At 38.6% G+C, this 25,073-nt stretch overlaps 3 protein-coding genes across 8 annotated transcripts in view; 2 read left to right on the forward strand and 1 right to left on the reverse strand.

The window, feature by feature from the left end:
- The first annotated feature begins 3,290 nt into the window (after nucleotides 1-3,290).
- Nucleotides 3,291-5,220, forward strand: LOC108110365 (cytochrome b5-related protein). 2 transcript variants are annotated; one of them, XM_017219418.2, is made up of 4 exons: nucleotides 3,291-3,596; nucleotides 3,654-3,803; nucleotides 4,120-4,502; nucleotides 4,576-5,220. In XM_017219418.2, the coding sequence occupies exons 1-4, from the start codon at nucleotides 3,390-3,392 to the stop codon at nucleotides 5,093-5,095; spliced, it is 1,260 nt and encodes a 419-aa protein (XP_017074907.1). In that variant the 5' UTR covers nucleotides 3,291-3,389; the 3' UTR covers nucleotides 5,096-5,220. The 2 variants fall into 2 exon arrangements, with proteins under 2 accessions (XP_017074907.1, XP_017074906.1); XM_017219417.2 differs by having other exon boundaries at nucleotides 3,292-3,803.
- Nucleotides 5,221-5,665: 445 nt separating this feature from the next.
- Nucleotides 5,666-7,506, reverse strand: LOC108110339 (odorant receptor 42b). Its single transcript, XM_017219370.1, has 3 exons — nucleotides 6,740-7,506; nucleotides 6,327-6,684; nucleotides 5,666-6,257 (listed from the first exon to the last, which is right to left on the reverse strand). Exons 1-3 carry the CDS (start codon nucleotides 7,504-7,506, stop codon nucleotides 6,183-6,185), a joined length of 1,200 nt encoding a protein of 399 aa, XP_017074859.1. The 3' UTR covers nucleotides 5,666-6,182.
- A 7,642-nt stretch (nucleotides 7,507-15,148) lies between these two features.
- Nucleotides 15,149-25,073, forward strand: part of LOC108110362 (hemicentin-2) — a 54,707-nt gene continuing 44,782 nt past the window's right edge. For 4 of the 5 annotated variants that reach the window (XM_017219410.2, XM_017219411.2, XM_017219412.2 and 1 more), the window contains exon 1: nucleotides 15,149-15,758. The gene's annotated coding sequence lies outside the window, so the exon portion shown is untranslated. Of the gene's footprint in view, nucleotides 15,759-24,997; nucleotides 25,066-25,073 lie in introns of those variants that run through there. The other variant, XM_017219405.2, reaches the window with a different exon arrangement.

The raw sequence follows: 25,073 nt of genomic DNA on the forward strand, positions 1-25,073 counted from the left end.
CCCATTGGGCCCTGGTATGGTGAGATATGCTAAGTTAAGGTCAGCACTTTGCTTTACGAGTGGTCGGCTTGCCGGCTGCACTAAATAATTTGGATTTCAATAAAAGAGCACAGAGCTCACAGATTAACTCCATCTAACGCTGTCTTTATTGAATTGGTTATTTTGCCTTAAGGACTAATATTGACGGAGAGAAGTTATCCCAACATATCCTAATCTTTTTGAGGAACGGCGCTAAGCACAAAGGGCCAGCGCACCACCCGGAGAACCGAATCTTCGCCAGTCCACCTAGAAGAGCAGCCAGCCACGTCGGCGTTGACGTCACCACCCCCCTCCCAACGGACTGCGGCGTGGGACAACCTAGGGAATATTACTTAAATATTAATTTATATTCTTGATCAGTATCAATAGCGAAGTCGATTAGGCCATGACCGTCCGTACGTTTGTCCGTATGAACGCTGAGATTTTAAGAACTATAAGAGATACAAAGTTGAGATTAAGCAGGCAGATTCTTGAGGTTCCAACGCAGCGCAAGTTTATTAAAAAAACTAAAATCTTTAAAATCCCATTAAGTAAGTATAATCTTGCGATGCCAGCGCATCTTATGGTGGTTCCATTATCCGGCCACACCTACAGTTACGCCCACCAAGCTCGAAAGACGGTTTTCGCATTTTGTAGAAAAGCTGATAACTTGGAAACTATAAGTGCTAGAGAGATTAAACATGTAGGTTTTTATGATGCCCCTTATGCGAATTGTTTTTTTGCGATCAAGCTACGCCCGCAAAACCCAAAAAACCAAAAAGGCGAAAATCTCGGGAAATATAAGAGTTGTGCTTAAGAATACATATTTAAAAGATGCCAATGCAACTTGCCCCTAGTTTTCCTCCGGCCACGCCTACTCTAACGCTCACAAACCGCGGAAAACTGTGGCGTCCATAATATTATAGTGTATGTCTTCGTTTGAGCTTGTATAACTTATTTCTGTTAATATCTATCGATTTACCAAAGATTTTTTAAATCGGAACATTGTTTCCCCATTTATGAAGAAATTTAGGTTATAAGGCCTCACACGGGCAGTGATTTCACTATCAGTTACTCAACATGCTCTCTCTGACATTAGGTGGCGCTTTGGGAATTTCCACTCGTAAAATTAATATTTAAAAATTGTGTAAAACAGCACTTGACTATAGCATTTCCTCTCGTTTTTTATTCGAAAGATTATCTTGTGGCATTACATTTTAAATATGATTTCTGGCATATGACCGCCACGGCTGGCACGGATATAGTCCAATCTGGAAGTCCAATTTTCGGTGACTGTAACGTTATGGGCATCATCGTTTTTGAAGATGTGCGGACCAAAGAGCCAGTTTTTATCGCTTCACTCAAAATGCGGCAGTTTTGTTTGTTGACGTAGCCATTCAACCAGAAGTGCGCTTCATCGATTTGGTCGACGTTATAAGGGACGTAGGGCGCAAAACGTATTCCGCTCAGAACCATTATTTTCGAAATAAAATTGAACGATTGGCAAAAGTTGTTCAGGCGTGATTCTATTCATAATAAAGTGCCATACCAAACTGAGAATAAATCACCTGACAGTAGTTAAATCGATCGCCATTATAAACAGTTATGCCAACTTAAAGCTCTATACCTCTAAAAAACCCCCCTCCTCTATCACTTCAAGTTACTGATAGCTCGTTGTTGTGTTGCAAACAACGCTCAATGCAGTAGATAAATACGTTTTTAATCTTTTCATCTGCAACCTAAAATAATTATTATACTTAACATAATAATTATATTTATACCCGTTACTCGTAGAGTAAAAGGGTATACTAGATTCGTTGAAAAGTATCTAACATGTAGAAGAAAGCAGATATATTCTTGATCAGGATAAATAACGAAGACGAATGAGCCATGTCCGTCTGTCTGTCCGTATGAACGCTGAGATCTCGGGAACTATAAGAGATACAAAATTGATATTAACCATGAAGATTCTTGAGGTCCCTACGCAGCGCAAGTTTATTACAGCATCCTGCCACGCCCACAAATCGCAAAACACTAAAATTGCTAAAATCTCAGGAACTATTGGAGCTAGAAAGTTGAAATTCAAAAAGTATAATCTTTAGAGGCCAGCACATCTTATAGTGGTACTACTATCCGGCCACACCCATCCATACGCCCACAAGGGTCAAAAGACGGTTTTCGGATTTTCTAGAAAAGCTGATATCTCGGTAACTATAAGACATAGAAAGTTCAGATTAAGCATGCAGGTTTTTATGATGCTCCCAATGCGAATTTTCCGATCAAGCCACGCCCACTCTAACGCCCACAAAACCCGAAAAACCAAAAATGCAAAAAGCTCAAAAACTATAAGAGCTACAAAATTTAGCTTAGGAACACGTATTTACGAAATGCCTCTGCAACTTGCCACGAAGTTGCATCCGGCCACTCCTACTCTACCGCCGACAAACCGCGGAAAACTGTCTATAATATTATTATGAATGCCTTCGGTTGACCTTGTATAACTTATTTCTTGTAATATCTATCGATTTATTAAAGATTTTTCAAATCGGAAAATTATTTCGCTATTTATAAAGAAATTAAAGTTATAAGGCCTCACATGGGCAGTGACGTCACTATAAGCATACTAAACATACTTCCTCTGACAATAGGTGGCGCCTTGTGAAATTCCACTAGCAAAATTTATATTTTAAAATTGTGTACAACTCGCGGCACTCGACTATAGCGTTTCCTTTATAACCTACATTTCTTCATAAATATCGAAATTATGTTCCAAATTGAAAAATCTTTGGTAAGTCATAGATATTGACAAAAACATGTTATACAAGAGCGTTAAGGTGGGCGTAGCCAGATGAAATCTAGTGTCGAATTGCAGTGGCATCTCCAAAATACGTGTTTCGAAGTTTAACTTTCTACCTCTCCCTCTACCTCTACGTGATTCGTACTGTTTAACAAATATAAAATTCCACTTTACTCTAAGAATAACGTATAACGTTATGTTCTCTGATTTCTATCTTTTTATTTAATTTAATTGCCCCCAAACAATTATTGCAACCTAAATTTATATGTGATGTTTGCAGCTACCCACTATGTGGGTATATATGTAGGGTATAAAAATAAATAGAAATAGAGGAAAAGTAAATTGGCGGCAGCTGAGGGCCTACGGCACTCTGCTGATAAGACGTCTTATCACTATAGAACTGTTTAGTTCGGAAATTGAACGTTTTCGTTTTATATAATCTTATAAGCTTTAAGCTACGCAATATTAAAATCCCCGAGCTTAAGGCGGATATATTCAGATGTTTGCTGGAATCCCAGCGTGAAGGTTTCTTAATCGGCTGGGTGTTTTCCAAAGACTTAAAGGACTAAACAAAATGGTAATCGACGAGTGGAAAGAGTGCGGCATTGCCACGAAATTTCCCACTTACCGCAACTCGGCGCTGATAACAACCCACAGCTGGCAAAAGGGAAAACGGCAGGATGATCGGGCCGAAGGACTCTGGCGCATTCACGATAATATATATGATTTCACCGAGTTCATTGACAAACACCCTGGTGGTCCTTTTTGGATTCGTGAGACGGTGGGCACAGACATAACGGAAGCTTTTGAAGCACATCATCTTACGACTGCTCCTCAGAAGATGATCGCTAAGTACAAGGTGAGGGATGCTGCAGAGCCAAGGATCTACACCCTGACCCTGGAGGAAGGCGGATTTTACAAAACTCTTAAGAAACGAGTTTGCGAAAAGCTGAAAACCGTAGATAAACAGCCAAAAAAAAAAAGTGACGTGAGTGAAAAAAATGGTCATTATTCCATATTCCTTATCATAAAGCTAAAGATCTCGAGCCAACATAACTTATTAGTAATCAATATTGAATAACATTTAATCACATGACGCACCACTGAAATAATTCTCATTACGAGCATGAATAACTTGATTGATTCATAGAATTAAAACTCCAATGAATTGATTTTTATTTAATTCGGTTTTATAACTATTATCTTATTTCATTGAAAAACATAACAAAGTTTTTGGTGTATCTACAAAAAATGTCTAATTAAGTTTTTTTAAAATAATATATATTAATCCATTTTTTCTATAGATCATACACCTGGGAGTCCTTGTGTCGCTCTTCCTCTTCGGCATTGTCAGTGCCAAGTATAATAGTTATTTAGCTCTGATCCTGGCAGGTGTTGCCCTTTGTTGGACGGTCATCGTGTCGCACAACTACTTCCATCGACGGGACAACTGGCAGATGTACACCTTCAACTTAGGTCTAATGAACTTTGCTGCGTGGCGTGTATCCCACGCACTGTCCCATCACATCTACCCCAATTCCTACTTCGATCTGGAGCTATCGATGTTCGAGCCCCTGCTGTGCTGGGTGCCTAATAGGCACATTAAGAGTAAGGTGATGCGGTATGCGTCCTGGGTTACGGAGCCGATTGCCTATGCCTTTGCCTTTTTTATTCAGATAGGCACACGGTAAGTGTTTAGTAAAAATGGTGATAGTAGTAAGTAGTCTTATCAGTTATAGTTTGATTGATTGATATTGCAGTATCTTCTACTCACTGCGCCACACTAACATCCTTTACTGGCATGATCTACTGCCGCTTAGTATACCAATCGCTATATACCTCGGAACTGGAGGATCTTTGGGGGTATGGATTTGTGTGCGCCAGTGGCTTGCGATGACATCGATCGCCAGCTTCACCTTCTGTGTAATTGGTTTGAATGCAGCGCATCACGATCCAGAAATCTATCACGAGGGCGATGCGATTCGCGTGGATCGTGACTGGGGTCTTTTTCAGGTGGACACGATCATTGACCGCGGTGATCTCAAGGGTTCGCAGTTTCTGGTGCTTACCCATTTTGGCGACCATGTGCTCCACCATCTCTTTCCTACTCTGGATCATGGACTTCTACCCGCTCTCTATCCCGCTCTGTACCAGACTCTGGACGAGTTCAAGGGTCACCTCCGCGAATGCAATCACATTGAGCATATAATCGGCCAGCATAAGCAACTACTACGCGTCGAGCCGAATCCCAGGGCTCCAGGGGAGAGAAAGCAGGCCTAATCTTGACTTTGGCTTAACTATAGTTATTAGAGTATAATTTATTTTTTTCTAAATTGTTTTGAATTACTGTGAGATTGAGCATTTCTTATCTGTTCTTGCGACAATAAATTAATAGGAATGATTTATTCAGGGTAGTTGTTAAATTTTTAGTTTAGCTGAGCAATGTTTATTTAAAACTATCGTTTCTGGACAATCACTGAATGTTTTGACAGAAACTTGGCTTATAAGAAATTCATAATTGGGATAATAGACAGATTGATAAATTTAATTGAATTGAGATCCACCTAAAAAGTCCAGGGGAGGTTCAACGGATGGCTCCTACGGAGACTTTTGGTCTGTTCGCTGTTGTCAAGTAGAGAGATGGCCAGCAGACTCGGATGGTTATGTATCCTCTGCATGTACAGGAAACTGTTCTCCAGGTGTAGCAGGTTTTCCGAGGTTTGTGGGCTTTCGAGTGGTGGCATCTCTAGAATTCTTGTATCTAGTCCTAACATTCCAGTTTATAATATTATATAATATTTATATATTAGATTCGTTGAAAAGTATGTAACAGATAGAAGGAAGCGCTTCCGACCCTATAAATTATATATATTCCTGATAAGTATTAATAGCAAAAGTCGATTAAGCCATGTCCGCCATTTCTTCCGTTGCGGGACCTACAAAACAAAACCTGAAACAAAATTCTTGACATGGCTAAATTTATAAATGGATTCCTTCAGCCTGGTCCAAACTTTTTAACGATAAAGGTTAGCGTAGGTGAATAGTTGAATTATTTATCACTGAGCCATTTCCAATTTATTTTTAAATTGTAAAATAAATATAATTAAACTGCTGCAATCGTTCTATATAGTCAAATATTAACAAGCTTGACCCTTCTATCCAGAATACTATAAAAACAAATATTTAAATGTAGCAAATATATACAAAAATTATTTAGACCATATATTTATCTATATCTATACTTGTGTATACCAGTAATTTTATGAAAAAATGTAAAGATTCGTGTGTACTTATCCAAAAGTCCAGAATGTTAGCAACGGACAAGGTGTGAGTAATAAATAAAGGAAATTCAAACACGTCCACCAATTTAGTCCGTTTTAAATTTGTCGGCAATATTCATTTGCTTCGTAATGGTTATCACGGAGAAGGCGAACTTTGCTACCTAATAGTGGGATTGCAAATTAGAAAATGTGCAGGCAAAATGAAATTGTATTTTTCCACAGGTACTTACGCTTATGTTGCTGCTCATAGATATCTGAAAGATGCCGCCGGCAATAAATACAATAGGCTGCTGCACATTTTGAAGGAAATATAGTAACGTTGTCTTGTAGCGGCGACTGGCATCCACCCAGTTAGACTGAAATATTGCGTGGGTCAGGGACTCGCAGTCCTCCATAATAAGGTTGCAGGTGTAGCAAAAAGGGAAAGTCTGCAGTAGAATGGTTATGACGAACATAAAGGATGCGATACCAGTCCAAATGTCCGAAAAGAAAAATACGTTGATCAGCGTGAGACCCAAAACTAGGCCGATCAGCAGAAACTGTGTAAATATAGTCCCAGAAATGACTGGCTTTATGATAGAGCAGTATCTGCTGGCCAAAGTAATTTTTAATTGTTTAAACTTTTCATGTTTGTTTGCCGTACCTCAAAATAAGCTTATGGTCAATGACGCATTTTACTAGTTCTTCGTAGCTTTCGGCCTCACTTAGGGTAACGTCAGATCGGAGACGACGGATCCGCTCCCTCAGCATATCTAGGTGGGCGCGAAGGATGAGGGTGTAGACTAGTGGATAAGTATCCGAAAGTTGATCCTGAAGCACAGCTCCGGACATCACTATGTACTCGAGGGTGGACGCCACCCAGAGTTTAAGCGTCCCGTCATGCCAGTCAATGAACGGATTATAAAGCTGCCAGGGTGGCCGGCCGCTAAGCACCGAGCTAAGGTAGGTGGAGCCCGCATAGCCACAGTAGACGAAGGTGAAAATGAGAAAGGCATGGTTGCTGCGTGCCACAACTCGGTGAATCTTTTCGCGCTCCTCCATGGTGGTGCAGCGAAGGTCTAAGTGATCTAGCAGGCTCTTGGCTTTGATAAGGCGCCAGAGCATAGAGTACGTAATGGCAACCTTCACCGAGGAGCCGTAGGCATTGATACAAACCTGGAGCGATGTGAGGAACTCACCCGGAGAAAAGGACTTAATCTGAGTCATGTAGCTGCCAAGAAATCCCAGTGGCAGATAAGTGGTGGACCACACGAACGTCATCAGCGTCCATGTTAGGTACAAATACCGCGACACGCCGTCTTTTGGAGGCAGCCACCCAATAAACTTCATGGCCCGATATAGGTAGATGCAGCCATCGCGAGACCTTTTTGGCTCTGTTAGCGGGGCGGGTCGTATTAACTTGAATACCATCTTGAAGGAAATACTCTAAAGACTTAAGGAACCAGCCTTATATAGACCAACAGCTTTCCAAAATTCTGACTTTTTTATAGATGAAGTTTTCAATAAGCTCAAAAAGTTTTTATTAAGTTTAAGACACTTTCTATTGTTTAATTATTTACTTGAGAATTTCTTTGGTGTACTACCGTGTGTTTAATAATCCATTGAGGGCACATCACTTTTTTCGACTTCCATTATTAGTTAAAACTGCATTCTTCGGTCTTTGTTGGTTACCACATGTTGGATTTCCGGTCTGCATAAATTATGAAAAAGTGCGCAAAAATGTCAGACGGGTTCTTTACAAAAAATTAAAAAACACGTTCCTCATATTCATATGAATTTCTGTTCAAATGCAACAAGGAGGATAAGGGAATACAGGTCGAGCCTGCCGCATATGGTAACCGATATATTTTTAAAAGCCAAAAACAAGAAACGCCAAACATTAAAATATCAATTTTGTCAGCAGAAACTTACGCCATATACAATTTTGGTAGCACCGCTTTTCGCGTTGAATTGACTATTGCGTGGTCGCCAGATGCTAAAACAAATTTGCGCTACCTAGGTATATTTGCAATCTGCATGGCTGATCCGAACTTGTTATCTCTTATAGATTAGACGAAGAGACAGACATGGAGAAGCTGGGTCGGCATTTGTTCGTCGTCAAGAATATATTTTTACGTTAGGTTAAGTTTTCATTACGAGTAACTGTATACATTTATTAAATTTCCTCTTGTTAGTCAGAGAGCGTGTGGACAAAAGTGTGCCACAGGCTTTGCATAAACATCCTTGAAGTGAAAGCGAGTCGAAATGCAACATGTTGTGTTGCGTATTGCGCGGGCAAAATCTCCTTGCAGCTTTAATGAAATATATGTTAGCCGAGTGTTATTAATATTGCTCAGGATGCCTGGCAGTTGACACATGTTTTGGATAACGCCTTTGTTGAGCGTACCTTCAATGTCTGCCTCAACTTCAGTTTTATGTTTAGCTTCAGCTTTGGTCTTTACCACTTTCTACCCACATCCCTTTTATTTTGTTTACTCCTGCAGGATTCCACACTTGAATACTTTTGCTCTACGGGTCAGTTATTTTTTCTTGTGTCGTGCTATTTTGCAAGCTTCACAGAACTTATCGGACGGTGAGCAGGTCGCACTTATACACTGACACATTGCACCATTTGAGTAGAATTTATGCGCTGCACAAGCCACGAGTGACTTAAAGCACAAGTCCTTTTGATCGGTCCTCCTGAATGTTATAGTGAGTCTAGCAAAATCAATTATCCCAAAAGTGAACACAGGAGCTGGTACCAAGGATTCAAGTGCCCGGCCTGGAGAGCTGCTAATTGAAGGCGGTGAGTGTCATTTGGATCGTTCTAGAGCACTCTTGATACGTGCGCCGTCATTTATTATCGCTTGACGTATTTATTTTAATTAACGGAAATTAGTGCCATGCGGCGCAGCTGTGCGAATTTGTTTGCAGAAGCTTACACATATTTTCGTGGCGTTTCATATGACCTATGGAAATGAGCTACCACGCCCACCTTTACCCATACACACGAATCCTAATGAATGCACACAACGCAGTTTTTGGGATGGCTGCAGCCTTCATGGTGCCCACGTAAAACGCAAAGCCCAGTGTGCTTATTCTGAGGACATTAGATTATTCTCTACGTATGTAGATTGTTTGTTAAAAAAACTCTTATTGATGAGATAAAGAACTCTTGCTAATCGCACCTATCATATACAGATTATGAAAATTATAATTTTTTATATATATATAGTCGAGTGCCGTGACTATAAGATACCTGTTACTGTTTTACACAATTTTAAAATATTAATTTTGCTAGTGGAAATTCATAAGGCGCCAACTAATGTCAGAGAAAGCATGTTGAGTAACTGATAGTAACATCACAAACCATGTGAGGCCTTATAAGCTAAATTTCTTCATAAATTGCGAAACAATGTTCCGCTTTGAAGAACCTTCGGTAAATCGATGGATATTGACAATAATATGTTATATAAGTTAAAGTGAAGGATCACACTATAATATTATGGACGCCACAGTTTTCCGCGATTTGTGAGAGTTAAAGTGGGCGTGGCCGAATGAAAACTAGGGGCAAGTTGCAGTGGCATCTCTTAAATACGTATACTTTCTAGCTCTAAAAGTTTCCGATATTTTTGCATATTTGGTTTTTCGGGATTTGTGGGCGTTAGAGTGGGAGTGGCTTGATCGGAGAAAAACAATTCGCATTGGGTGGCATCAGAAAAACCTACATGTCTAATCCATCTTTCTATCACTTATAGTTATCGAGATATCAGCTTTTCTAGAATATACGAAAACCGTCTTTTGGCCAGTTGAAAACACGTTTCAAGTCGCAGTGGTATATCTTAAATACTTAATCTTAAGCACAACTTTTTAGCTTGATAGTTCCCGAGAATTTTGCATTTTTGGTATAAGAGTGGGTGTGGCAGGATAATACCACCATAAGATGCGCTGGCATCACAAGTTATACTTTGTAGCTCTTATTCCCGAGATTTTTGCATTTTTGGTATTTCGGGTTTTGTGGGCGTTAGAGTGATTGTGGCTTGATTGCAAATCAAGCATTGGGAGCATCATAAAAACATACATGCTTAATCCGAACTTTCTATCTCTTATAGTTACCGAGATATCCGCTTTTCTAGAAAATGCGAAAACTTTTGAGCTTGGTTGGCGTATGGGTGGGTGTGACCGGATAATAGTACCACTTTAAGATGCGCTGGCATCTAAAGATTATACATACTGAATTTCAACTATCTAGATCTCATAGTTCCTGAGATTTCAGCGATTTTAGTTTTTTTGCGATTTGTGGGCGTTAGAGTGGGCGTGGCTGGATGTTGTATTAAACTTGCGATGCGTAGGGACCTCAAGAATCTTCATGGTTAATCTCAACTTTGTATCTCTTATACTTCCTGAGATCTCAGCGGACAGACGGTCAGACAGACGGACATGGCTCATTCGTCTTCGCTATTCATCCTGATAAAGACGCTTTCTACTACCTGTTACATACTTTTCAACGAACCTTGTAATCTATACGGGTATAACAAAAAAAAACGCTATGGTCGAGATCTGCGACTATATGATATCCTTATCAATTTTTGTAGCAGAAATTGACGCAGCGTCGCCTTGTGTCGAAAAACTTACCTTATATCCTACATTTCGTAAAAAATCCCGAAATATTATTCGGACATAAACAATTTCTGGTAAATCGGTAGGTATTCACAAAAAATGTTATATCAAGGTCAAGCTAAGACATACATTATGGACGCCAGTTTTCCGTGGTTATTGGGCTTTAGAGAGAACGAGACCGGATCAAAAACCACATTGAGCTGCAGTTGAATCTCAAGAACACGTGTGCTTAATCGTAACTTTCTTGCTCTTATAGTATTATAGATTATTGGGATTTATGGTTACCGCGTCTTTAGATGTTATAGTAGGCGTAGCCAAATGAAGAAAAAAAGTACACTTTGGTTGCACATTGAACTACATACTGGGATCTTATAGTTTTAGAAATCTCAGTGTTTCTACTAAAAGAGGAAATGGTTTTTCGAGCTTGGTGGGCATAAGAGTGGGTGTGGTCGGATAATGGTACCACCTTAAGGCGCGCTCCTATTTCAAGATTATACATGCCCAATACCAATTTTCTAGCTATAATATAATCAGCGAATTTAGTTCTTTGTGATTTGAGAGTGGGCGTAGCAGGACGCTGAAATAAACTTTCGCTGTGTAGTCATCTCAAGAACCTGAAATATTAATCGCAATTTTCTATCTTTTGTAGTTGTAGTTCCTGAGATCACAACAAGTACAGGTACAAAATTAAAGTTAATTTGTTAATGATTAATTCGCTTAATTTGTTTTTACGTATCAGTAAATATTGCACTTTATTTTTTTTAAATTAGTAAATCTATACTGATTTCTACATAAGATTAAATTTGAAGTTATTATTATTATTTAAGAATTAAAACCATAATTTCTTTTTATTCCCGTTATATTATTAGTACGTTAATCTTACATTTTTCGTTTCACCATAAATATTATTTTTTTTGTTAATATGAGTTTTTTTTAAATTAAGTGACATTTGAGCGTTAGAAATAGATGTCTTAAATTTACAGGTGACGGTATATGTAGGTGGCATATTTATTACGGAATTATATAATTCTCTTAGTATTATTAAAAAATTGGCATAGACGTAAATACATACATACGTAAAACATACATGTTTTAACTTTTTAACTTACAAGGTTATGAAAGTACTTCACAAATGGCAAACATTCGCGTTTATAAAACATTGTCTACGACTATCACTCATATGTATGTGTGTAGCAAGACAAATAAACAAGCTAGACATTCGCTTGCAGCAACATACAAACTTTTAATTAATTTCGGTTTGTGTGACCTGTAAGTATACTATGATACTGCTGCGAGAGGATTAGATTGTTTTGTTTACTTCTGTGAGTGTGGGTGTGAGTACATACACATACATGTGGAAACATAAACATTAGGTGATGGCTTGGTGGCAAAAATGGGTTGACCGATATTCAATTATTAAATTTGTCTTCCACTCTCAATATTTACACTGTCGACACGCATTTTTAAACTTAACAAGAGGAAACGCTATAGTCGAGTGCCGCGACTATAAGATACCCGTTACTGTTTTACAAAATTTTAAAATATTATTTTCCTAGTGGTAATTCACAAGGCGCCACCTATTGTCAGAGGAAGTATGTTGAGTATGCTTATAGTGACGTCACTGCCCATGTGAGGCCTTATAACATTAATTTCTTCATAAATAGCGAAATAATGTTCCGATTTGAAAAATCTTTAGTAAATCGATAGATATTAACAGAAATAAGTTACACAAGGTCAAACAAAGGCATTCATAATAATATTATAGACGCCACAGTTTTCCGCGGTTTGTGGGCGTTAGAGTGGGCGTGGCCAAATGCAACTTCGTGGCAAGTTGCAGAGGCATCTCCAAAATATGTGTTTTTAAGCAAAATTGTGTAGCTTTTATAGTTTTTGAGATTTTTGCATTTTTGGTTTTTCGGGTTTTGTGGGCGTTATAGTGGGCGTGGCTTGTTTGGAAAAAAACAATTCGCATTGGGAGCATAATAGAAACATACATGCTTAATCCGAACTTTCTATCACTTATAGTTACCGAGATATCAGCTTTTCTAGAAAATCCGAAAACCGTCTTTTGAGCCTTGTGGGCGTATGGGTGGGTGCGGCCGGATATTAGTACTACTTTAAGATGCGCTGTCATCTAAAGATTATACTTTCTGAATTTCAACTTTCTAACTGCAATAGTTCCTGAGATTTCAGCAATTTTAGTTTTTTTCGATTTGTGGGCGTTAGAGTGGGCGTGGCAGGATGCTGTAATAAACTTGCGCTGTCCCGGGACCTCAAGAATCTTCATGCTTAATCTCAACTTTGTTACTGCTATAGTTCCTGAGATCTCAGCGTTCATACGGACGGACTGACGGACGGACGGACGGACGGACGGACGGACGGACAGACGGACATGGCCCAATCGACTTCGCTATTGATCCTGATCAAGAATATATATACTTTATAGGGTCGCAAAAGCTTCCTTCTATCTGTTACATACTTTTCAACGAATCTAGTATACCCTTTTACTCTACGAGTAACGGGTATAAAAATGATTCGCTGAGTTACTGACCCCACATATGTATGTACATGCACTTACAGGGACTCTAAGTCCCGTATCGTCGCCGAATTGCATGCTCAGTCAGCCTAGACATCAACTTGGCCCACTCGGTCTGCCTGTTAGGCAACTTCTATTGGCAGACAGATAGACAGCAAGTGAAAGTAGTAAAAAAGAGCAACAACCGAAGTTGATTTAACAGCCCTTTATTATAGGGCCTAAATGCATACATGCTGTTCAATGTTAATATCTGCATGTGTATGTCGTATAAAACCTACTTGCAAGCAATCAATAGACGGTTTTTTATTGGCTTACCCAGCTGTGTGAATAAGCCTCCGTTGATGGGCTCGAAAAATTTCAGGGAAATCGTATTTCGACGTGTGATACTCAATACATAGAAACTTACAACAAATTGCCCAAATTAGAATAATTTTTCCTAACCTTTTATAAAAATGAGGTTATATGATTGCTTATATCTTTTCTGTTTAAAAAAAATTTTTATAGCTTTTTGTTTGCATTATTATTTTTAAAATGGTTAACAAAATGACGGGTATCCGATAGTCTCCCCACAAGTCTCCTACTTTTATTAAATTGCTAGATACAGTTACGGAAATCTTTTAGTCGCAATTCATGATGTGAACGTTCCACATTGTTTATTTTGGCTTCCACGAAAAGGTAGGAGATATATTTTATTTAAATTAATTTTTCAATGAACTATTTTTGGTGGAAACAAAATATTACTTTGATAGTATCAACGGTTGCTAGCTTGGCAAAGCAGGATGTGGGAGGGGTAGACGCAAAGTTTTATCAAGCAGGGGTAACAAAAATTTAGTAGGGTCAAAGTGAATGAATCGACCATATGGGCCGTTGGCTGAATGGTTTGTAAGCATGCGAGCCAGCAAAAACTCTGAGCTAGGTATGAGGGAAGGGAAGGGGTGACAATAATTCAATCTCAGTATATAATATATGAATCCCTGAAGGCATACACTGCTTTATGATTTAGGAAACTTGGAGGCAATCGATCGCCTAATGATAATGGTTTATACAATTGCAATCCTGCTCAAATCGCAATTCTTTCGTAGTCGCCACAACTTCCTTTTTAATGCCAGGACGACAGTCTGCTATCCAGAGCTCATCCGGTTGACTGTCTACCACCCACCACCAAAGCGTTCACGCAAAAGCAATTTCCTTGCCTTTTTACCCTACCGCTCATACATGCATACAAACGCATTCTTTCATGCACACACACATAAACGACAGCATACAAAATGCGAGTTGTAAGTAAGAAATCATTGCGGTTTGCCTTCATACTAATGAAAAAGGACAGAAGCCTTGTGAGCATACCCCTCTTTTTCGGCACCCAGGAGGCAAGAGATAGTTGACATTATAGATGTCGGTTGGCGGGGAAACCTACTCCAAGTAAAGGTATGGCAAAAGATTAGTTGCAAATTGCGGCTCAGTTTTGCGGCGGTCATCTGTATGTTGGCTTTCAACCAACTGACAATTAGATATCAATTTTCGGAACACCAATTCGCTTTACCTGCGAGTGGGGAGCGTTCATTAGAAGTCTGGCTATTGCGAGTAAACGCTTCGGCACGTGTCATTGGCAAAGTTCCGTTCACAAATGTGACGCAGTTTTGGCATCTTAGGGCCTAAGAGAGTTAGCACGGTACGGACGCTCTTAAGTTGGAAGTATCCTGGATGCGATGGAAAACAGCTTTCGAAACCGACGCCACCATACAAAGAGGTATCGAAAAGCCAGAGGCAGACTTTTGCTGCTGACCTCAAGGCTGGCGTGAGCTTTCGCTCAACTGCACTAGGCGCATGACCGGAAGCTCTCTTCCAGTGGCGAGCTTTTGCCGAAGGCGGACTGATTCCTAGACTCCGCCATTCGTCCTATCAGTCCACATCGTTTTCTCGTCGAAAGTTGTGCATGCTGCAAAAACAACGGAACCGCTCGCAGCCTTACTAACGACAATAACACATAGAACACAGGCAGACAATACAACACAATGACATCAGCAACCAGTATGAGGGGCTGAAGGTGAAGTTGAATGTGAAGTTGACGCTAAGGCTTTTCTGCGACCATAAGGCGTTTGAAATTACGAAGAGTTACCACAAGTTCAAGTTGTGTATTTTGCTCTTCTAGCGCCGTGTTTTGTGTGTTTTGTGCTCGGGAAAATTTGTGTTTCACATCGCTTCGGTGGCGGGGCAAGTAAAAGCCAACAGTGACAAAAAGTAAACGCGGAATCGGAAAAGGAAGCGGTAGAAAGCCAGCGAAACCAATAAATAAGCAGCAACAGTGTCAATTATAAAATATGCGGCTACATTGTCGTTTTGTTACCCCGTTGACCCAAATCGCATTTTGATCCGAGTAGTGCCGGGGTGTCAGTGCTGGCAGTGCCTTTAGAGGCACTCTCAAGTAAACGTCGCAAAATAAATACAAAAAGAACCAGCCATCGCTTCAGCATCCTTTACTAGATATATAGCTTTTGGATAACCATCCACAGTTGGCCGTTTCTTGCCTGTAAGTATGACACGCCTATCTTCATTTGCAGGCTGCCGAAGCTGGTTTTGTATTTCACGATTGATAATATAAATTATAAATGTTATCCTATTACAAGCTGTAGTGAATACGTATTTGTGATTGATTATTTGTTTTTTTCCTCTCTCTTTTTTATGATCAGGTAAAATTAAGAGAAACAGTAGCTTTGTTGCAATATTTATAAGAATCAAATTGGTGGCAATCTACTTAAAATTTGGGATCAAACCTCAACATTTAGCCTAGCATTACAGTATTCGCCTTTACATGCTTACATGGAGTCCTGAAATGACGAAATATAAGCAGATGAAAAATGCCAAGAAAAGCCTAATATTTGTTACCAATCCTCTGGTGACGGTCACTAATGGCGAACATTGTGTTCTCTATATGTAACGGGGCCGCGAAATCCTGTGTTCGAGCTTTTTTTTTTGCAGTGGCCGTGTTATACTCGTTGGATAGGTAAATGACTACGCCAGTCCTCATCGAACTTAAACTTAAAGCTAGTTTGATATTCTAAAGTGCGCATGCACATAAATAAATATATACTAAAAGAGGAAGGTGTGGAAGCGAAAGTCCTATGCCAATGCTGGATTGTTATCGGGCCAGTGGGGCTGCCGGCGATTTAAATAACAGATTACAATCATTTCGGGAAAAAAAAGTCGACGCTGATGCCACAGCAAAACACAATTTTAGTTCTGAGTCCGCAACTTGGCCGACTCCCTACCCAAATCACTGTAAAATTGCGTAGACTGGCTGGCATCCTGCTTAGCTTTTTAAATCCATTTTTATTCATTATAATTCATCACTCGATGAGGTCATTTTAAACAAGTTTCTAAAGCACACACACCAGAGTTGTAGGCCTCTTACCAGCTGATTCCTGGAAGTATTGCATTTGGCAAAGGATTCTGCATGATCGTGAATTTTGAATGTGCGTAATTTTACAGTTCGGCCCTACATATTCGAACCAATCGGGGCACTGCCAACTTTTAATTTGCAGTTTGTTCTTAATTTTTATGCAGTCTGGCCAGCTTATCTTCATGGCATTGTGTAAACTGGTATCTTATTCCTCTCTGTTTGAATGGAAATTCCAGTTCGAGTTTTTGACAAAAAACCTTCGGGCTCTAAGTAAATAAAAAAAATCCAGTAATGAGGTGTCCTATTCTAGCAAGAAAATGTTTCAAGAAAGTAAAGTCAATAAAATAGTACCTTACCCGACCAAATTTAAAGATTGGAAATTAAAATTGTGGCCCAGCACCAAAATCAAATGTGGGCTGAAGGAAAATAAAAGTTGCATTGCCTCCGTGGACCCAACTGTTCACACGCGCCGTCCAATAGCACTCTAGTATTTAGCGGGCGAGTTTTGAATTATTCAGGAAATTGGCTAATTATCAAAAGAGAATTGGTCCCTATCCTCGGATTTGTGATACTGTGACATGTGCCGTTGAATACATACATTTTATTAGCACTGATTAAATTATTAATAACATAGTCAGTCGCCTGCAAGATGGTATGTCGGCGAACGTTTTTTTCCGATAGAGGGTGTAATTTGCCCACCGCAGGGCACTGCTCAATCGGACACTTACATTCGGGCAGTGTTAGTTTAGGCCTAAGCAGAAAATCATTAGACGAAGTTGGCAAGTAATTGCCCACAATTAGGCTTTAACAGAACGCCCTTAGAGAGGCGCTATTCGACCCATACACACTGTGCAAAAAGAGCGAATCAGAACCCTAACAGGATTGAGGACCTGCGATTCTCTGGGGGAAAAAACTGAATGTAAATACGTTTCGTTGCTCGTTAACTAAGAATTGCCCTGCATGTTTGGTATGTTTTCTTTCTTTTTTTTAACTACCTGCTTCCTTTACTTATTAGTTTTATGAAGCCATTTTGACAGCAAACTAGGGTTAGCATTATTATATACACAAAGTAACACGTATAAAGAAGATTTTCCGACCCTGTAAAGTATATACATTCGTAAACAGGATCAATATCAGAGAGGATTTCGACATGTCCGTCTGTCCTTTTTTCCGTATGAACGTTAAGATTTTAGATACTAGAAGAGATAAAAAGTTGGGATTAAGCATGTAGACTCTTGAGAAGCCTACGCAGCTGAACCGTATTTCAGCGTTCTACTACGCCCTATCTAAAGCTCACAAAACTCGGAAAACCAAGCACACGAAGATCTCGGGAACTAGTAGAGTTAAAAATTTAGGATTCATCTAACTTAAATATTAAATTGTATTATTACACTATTTTTTTTGTCCATACCTATCAACTTACTGAAAAAAATTTCAAATATGAACATTTTTTAGAATTTATTAATCATGTTTTTCTGACAATAGCTGGTGCTGGGAAAATGATTCACTACGTCTGTCTGCTACCAATAGATTATTTTAAAATTGGATAAGAGAGTAACGGGAGTCTTATAGTGGCGGCACTCCCATGTAGACACGCCCACAAAACACGGAAAATCGGGAACTATAAGAGATAGAAAGTTAGGCTTCAGAATATGTATTTTAGAGAACCACTGTAGCTCGACGAGAGTTTTCATCAGGCCACTCCCACTTTAACGCCCATAAACCGCGGAAAACTGTGGCGTTCACATTATTATATTGAATGTCTTTGGTTGGCCATTGTTTTGTCAATATTTATCGATTTACCAAAGATTTTTTAAATCGGAACAATATCCCGCTATATATGAAGAAATTTAGGTTATAGACCTCACATGGAAAGTGGTGTTACCATAAGAACTTATGATTTTCTGATGAAATGCGGCTTTGGCCATTTCCAAAACAGTAATGGGTATTTTATAGTCGTGGCACTTGACTACAGCGTTTCTGCTTGTTGTTTTATTAGGAAAACTAAGCAGACTACAACTAAGATCATTTTAAAATATATTAAAAACTCTAAAAATACCCGAAGTAAAATTAATACAAATAATTAAAAAAAAATAATTTTGTTGGACTACATCGTTTCTGAATGAGTACACCTTTTAAGATGCTCATATAAATTTAATTTTATAATCTTTATTTTTACACGGTGCAACTGCAGTAGCTAACTAGTATAACTAACTACAAATGATACTAATGCATTTAAATATGCATTAAGGAAATACAAAAAAAAATAAGTAAATAAGTAAGTAAGTTGTCGCAAGTTAAATCGAAGTCAATATTCAAATTGGTCGTATTCCTGGGCCTTGCTATTAGATTATTTTTATTTAAAAGTTTTATAATTCAATTTCGCATCAATAAAAATTAATATGGTATAGATAAATTAAGTTTATGTAAAGTTCTTAAAGCACCCCATGAAACCTCTGTCATACGCTGACGCATTAGAAATCGACAGTCTAGAGATTTAGTTGTGACTCCTCGAGCGAACAAATTTCAACGAAGACAAAAACAATGGTCATGCGGAATGAGCACACTTTATCAAATCTTAAAAATGTTTCCTATCGCAGTCTGAACAAAATAGTGTAGGCAGGTCGTTAAAGAAGTGCTTGCAAAAATGTATCCATCGCTGTGTGTAATTAGGAGAAAGACGGAGCCCTTGTTTTGGCCTTCCGCAATGGGTTCACATCGAGAACCTTCAGACGATTCGGGAGCTTACTTAAAGTTGATATAGATATTCATTTAAGCAAATTAAAGGAAATATAATTATATTCGCCTGTATTATGTGATAAGCCTCCGATGGGCCGAATCAGGTGCGGCCGTATCAAATATGGGCATCGTCTCAAAATATTTTTACCCGTTACTCGTAGAGTAAAAGGGTATACTATTTTCGTTGAAAAGTATGTAACAGATAGAAGGAAACGTTTGCGACCCTATAAAGTATATATATTCTTGATCAGGATCAATAGCGAAGTCGATTGAGCCATGTCCGTCTGTCCATCCGTCCGTATGAACGCTGAGATCTCAGGAACTATAGCAGATACAAAGTTGAGATTAAGCATGAAGTTTCTTGAGGTCCCGGGACAGCGCAAGTTTATTACAGCATCCTGCCACGCCCACTCTAACGCCCACAAATCGCCAAAAACTAAAATTGCTGAAATCTCAGGAAGTATTGCAGTCGGCCACGCCCACTCTAACGCCTACAAGCCGCGGAAAACTGTGGCGTCTATAATATTATTATGAATGCCTTCGTTTGACCTTGTGTAACTTATTTCTGTTAATATCTATCGATTTACCGACGATTTTTCAAATCGGATGATTATTTCGCTATTTATAAAGAAATTAAGATTATAATGCCTTACATGGGCAGTGACGTCACTATAAGCATACTCAACATACTTCCTCTGACAATAGGTGGCGCATTGTGAATAAAAATAAAAAAATAAAATAATATTTTAAAATTTTGTAAAACAGTAACGGGTATCTTATACTCGCGGCACTCGACTATAGCGTTTCCTCTTGTTTTTTTCTTTGCTGGCGCATGTAATAAGAGCTCTTTGCGATAAAAGCATTCAATGCCCATACATATGTACATTCAAACTTGAATACGTATATACATAAATAAAAATATATGGCTTAGAGAATAAGCCAGCTTACTGAAATGTGGATGTTGACCGAGCCATCAATGGTAAAGGACTTCTTTTAGATGCTCTCCATTTTTATAATAATAGTACCCAGGGGCCTGTGGCGTTTTCCTAAGACTCTGGCTGAAAGTTTAAATTGCCGTTTGGTATACTAAAACCTGTAGTATCCCGGAAGCGGGCAGGATTGAATTGCTTAAACGAAGGGCAGCACCTGCACAATATCCTCGATTAAATTTCCAGAAGAAGTTTTCATCCCAATTTTGGCTACAAGAAGCAAATATAAGGAAGTTTTTTTGGACAGATTCTATACGGTCTTGGTGGACCGCGTACTGGGGATTCCAGACGCAAGATTCATGCTTTAAGATTGGACGAACGAGATATACAAATAAAGTTTTAGTAACGTAAATGTCATTGAATGCTTTCGACTATCTTTATTAACCATGGAAAAAATGTGGTCGGAAAATGTAAGTCGACTAGCTTAATTTTATCAAGGGCTACACCACATAGGGTGTAAGAGGTTATTATGGGCTTAGAGCCATTGAAGGTCATTACTTTACACTTAGAGCCGTTAAGATTTAATAAATTTGCAGATCACCAAAATTGAAAGTTTGTTTAGGTCAGATTGCAGGTTTCTCTGGTAGGCCGCACCTCTATATTAAATACAAAGTTTCACATCATCTGCGTACATTAAAATAAAAGAATTTTTTAAAGCAAGTTGAAGGTTATTTAAAAATAATGTGAAAGTAGCGCATCTAAATAGCTTCCCTAAGGGACACCAGATGAAGCATAAACCAGACCAGACATGATAATTTTGAATAAAACTCGTTGCGTTCTACCAGTCAGATAACTTTCAACCCACCAAAGAAGATTAAATGGGTGATTTACAGAATCAAATGCCTTACTAATGTCAGTGTAGAGGACATCTGTCTGAATACTTTTCAGGAAACCAGTGATCACGTAAGGTGTTCATTTTAATAAGTTTTTTGTTATGGGCCGCCGTTTCATAAATATATGGAGATATTACTGATCTACACTGGTGTTGCAAATGGGGCACAATGATTTTCTCAAAGAGTTTTGGAATTGCTGATACCAATTACAATTACCAGAATCCGAAGTTTTCCCTTTCTTGTGTAAAGGATTGATTAAAGATTCCTTCGAAACTTAACTTTTCCCTTTCAAACGAGAGGTAAAACAGTTAGAACAGTGAGAAGAGGATTGCACAGGGAAGACGCGCACAGCCACGAACGCCGTCAAGGCCCGGCGAAAAGGTCAGTTTAACGCTCTGAATATCATTAAGAACAGGTAGCGTGACGAGATTCGACTACGGAACACCGTAGACGAAAGGCTGATGACTTTCTGAACAAGTGGCGCTTGTCTTTTTGCTCAGTCTTTGATGTGGAGTGATTGCAGAGCATATGAGCTCTCACGAGCTTGTCGAAACGATACGCCATCCCAGTATCAGCAGTCGTTCTTAATTCCTAAAGTAAATTGCACGGCGGCAGATTGACTATCCATTGGCATTAAGATGAGCTGATAAAAATAAAACCCCTTTGGATTTAACAATTGATTTTTAATTTGCATAACATGACAATTGCGAATTATCTTTTGATAAGGATGCCGTAAACTTAATTAATTTTTGAAATAATCTTAACCCCATTGAATAATTGCAATGATATTGCGTTTTCCGTCCCAAGCTATAGCTCAAATTTTTCTCTGGAAAAGTGATTGATAATTTTTACTTATAAGTGGCTGTCGAGAACATTGGGCAAAATTAATTTAAATACCCCCTTGGCGACAAAACCTGATTCTTTTAAATGTCAATAAAGCCACATAAAATGAAATGAAATATAATATTCTAACCACAGGGAACTAAAAAAAAAGTTTTCCCGATATTTTCTTGTCCTACACTTTGTTGTGCTGCAGTCATGTGCAAAATTTATATGTCGCCCGGGAGGAAAAACAAGCGAATAAAAAGTCAGAGCCAGCAGAGAATGGAATCTCCCAAAATTAAATTAATTAATTAATTAAGTGGGAATGTTTCAGTCACTGGAGTTCCGACTTGGACACACAATCTTTTGAAGGGGTTTTTTTTAGAGGTTTAAAACTTTAAGTTGGCATTACTGTTCAAAATGGCGAGCGATTTAACAACTGTCAAGTTATTTATTCTCAGTTTGGCTCGGTTAATCATTATGAATAGACTCACGCCTGAACAACGCTTGCAAATAGTGAAATTTTATTTCGAAAATAATGGTTCTGTGCGGAATACGTATCGCGCACTACGGCCACTATATCATCGACAAAATCGTCCATCTGAGCATGGCTTGGACCTGTGAATTGGCCTCCAAGATCTTGTGTTTTAACTTTCCGTGGGGCTTGAACATTTGGAAGACAACATTTGCCGAGCTATTGCCGATATACGGCCACAAATATTGGAAAAGTGATCGAAAATTGGACGTCCAGATTGGACTACTTGTAATTGGGTCACACCAGCATTCGGAACAACAGCCGCGTAAGCTTTCAGGGATTAACTTACATTTTTGACTAGGACAGCTTCTCTAAAATATTGATGCCAGGTCTTGTAAGTCTATGTGTGATTATGAGATACCCTTTAATATGCTTACCAAATGAAAAACAATAATTTTGCTAGCGGAGTTTGACACAGCGTTAAAAAAATATACAACACATTAAAGATAACGTAAAACTGAAATGAATTTCAGAAGAAATCTTTATAAAAAGTGAAGCTGCAATAAAAGGAAAAAATGTTTTAAACACAACAAATTAAAATTTTATAATGCAACTTACACGTTTTATAAAGAAATATCTTCAAAATATTCAATGAAATTGTTTTTTTTTTATCGCACAATAAAAAAAAACAAAAGAATTGAATTTTAGGAAACACTTTTTTTTATACAAATTTGTCCTGCAATAAAAATAGAAACCGTTTTGAAGAAACAATTTTGAATTTTGTATTGCAATGTACACCTTCTTTTTTAAAAAAACTCACCCAAACTTAAAATGATATTACACACACTCACAACAATTTTTATACCTGTTATTCGTAGAGTAAAAAGGTATATTAGATTCGTTGAAAAGTATGTAACAAGTAGAAGAAAGCGTTTCCCTATAAAGTATATATATTCTTGATCAAGATTAATAGCGAATACGATTGAGACATGCTCGTCCGTCTGTCCGTCTGTCCGTTTGTCTGTCTGTCCGTATGAACGCTGAGATCTCAGGCACTATAAGAGATACAAAGTTAAGATTAAGCATGAAGATTATTGAGGTCCATAGGCAGCGCAAGTTTATTACCGCATCTTGCCGCAACAACTCCAATGCCCACAAATCACGAAAAACTAAAATCGCTTAAATCTCAGAAACTATTAGAGCTAGAAAGTTGAAATTCAGTACGTAAAATCTTGGGATGCCAGCTCATCTTATGGTGGTACTGTTATCTGGTCACACCCACTCTTACGCCCACCAAGTTCAAAATACGGTTTTCGCATTTTCTAGAAAATGGCTATCTCGGTAACTATAAGTGACAAAAGTTTGGATTAAACATGTAGGTTTTTATGATTCTCCCAATGCTAATTGTTTTTTTTTGCAATCAAGCCACGCCCACTCTAACGCCTACAAAACCCAAAACCAAAAATGCAAAAAACTCGGGAACTAAAAGAGCTAGAAAGTTAGGATTAAGAATACGTATTTTACGGTTGCCAGTGCAACTTCGTAAATAAACAAACGCATCACGTGACGAAGGAGGTAAAAAGTCAGGTTTCTTATTCGCCAGCATTTAAGTGAGAAGTCAAAAGCTTTGCCAGAGCAACGTAGTCAATTTCAATTTCCACTCCACTGCGAGGTGGACCCTTGAACTTTATACATCATTGTTTATTGGAATCATCGATGCACAGGGTGCGGTGTCCAAGAATTATGGCTAACAACTTCGGCAGGCTACTGCCAAAGCGAAAATGTTCCTAAAGGTGGCTCTTAAAAGTTGTGTCTGTACCAGCACCGGATCTTTTATGACTCCCTTTCAAATCGTTTGGAATAAGACATCACGCAAAGAAGCTGCATTGAATAGCAAAGCATTCGTTTAGGTGCACTCATTATTAAAAATTCAAGCTACAGACATGAAAACTTAAACGGTAGGTATTTCGTTCCACTTTTGGAAACCATATTATTACAGCTCCAGCCCAATCGCGAGCTTAGCAAATCTTTCCAAATGTAATTGAAAACCCCTAAAGTCAGCAAAGCTTATATTGAGCTACAGCCAATTTTGAGAGTATAGCTATTGATATTGTGAAAAGGCAGCAAGTCGCAAAAAAATGTTAAGTCAATAGTACAAAGGCTTATGTTTTAATTTTTTAAATAAAGAAATACTTTTTTAGAATTTATTTAAATGAAGGTAACGATAGAATTTGACGCAGACGTTCTTTATCTATCAACTCTATTTTTTGTGGTTGACAGTGTTAACACGGTCGAGCAACTAGTAACAGGGATGGAATTGAACCCGGCGCAGCACGCCGCCTTCGGTTGCACCGACTTTTTCTTGGTATTTCCCATATAGGGCGGTGGATGGGTGACATCAATAACGTGGCATGTGCAGGGGTTAAGTAAATGACGTGAAAGGTGGTGACGTAATAAATTTATTCATGACTACGTTTTTTTTAACGTTGCCAGAAAATCTGGAAACACTGTGTGGGATTAATATTTTTAAGGTACCTGCCAAATGCCCAAACGCACAGGGATCACACACATCATCATAAGTAAGTAC

Source organism: Drosophila eugracilis, unplaced genomic scaffold, assembly GCF_018153835.1.
Source record: "Drosophila eugracilis isolate 14026-0451.02 unplaced genomic scaffold, ASM1815383v1 contig_2171, whole genome shotgun sequence".
Classification (NCBI taxonomy): Eukaryota; Metazoa; Arthropoda; class Insecta; order Diptera; family Drosophilidae; genus Drosophila; species Drosophila eugracilis.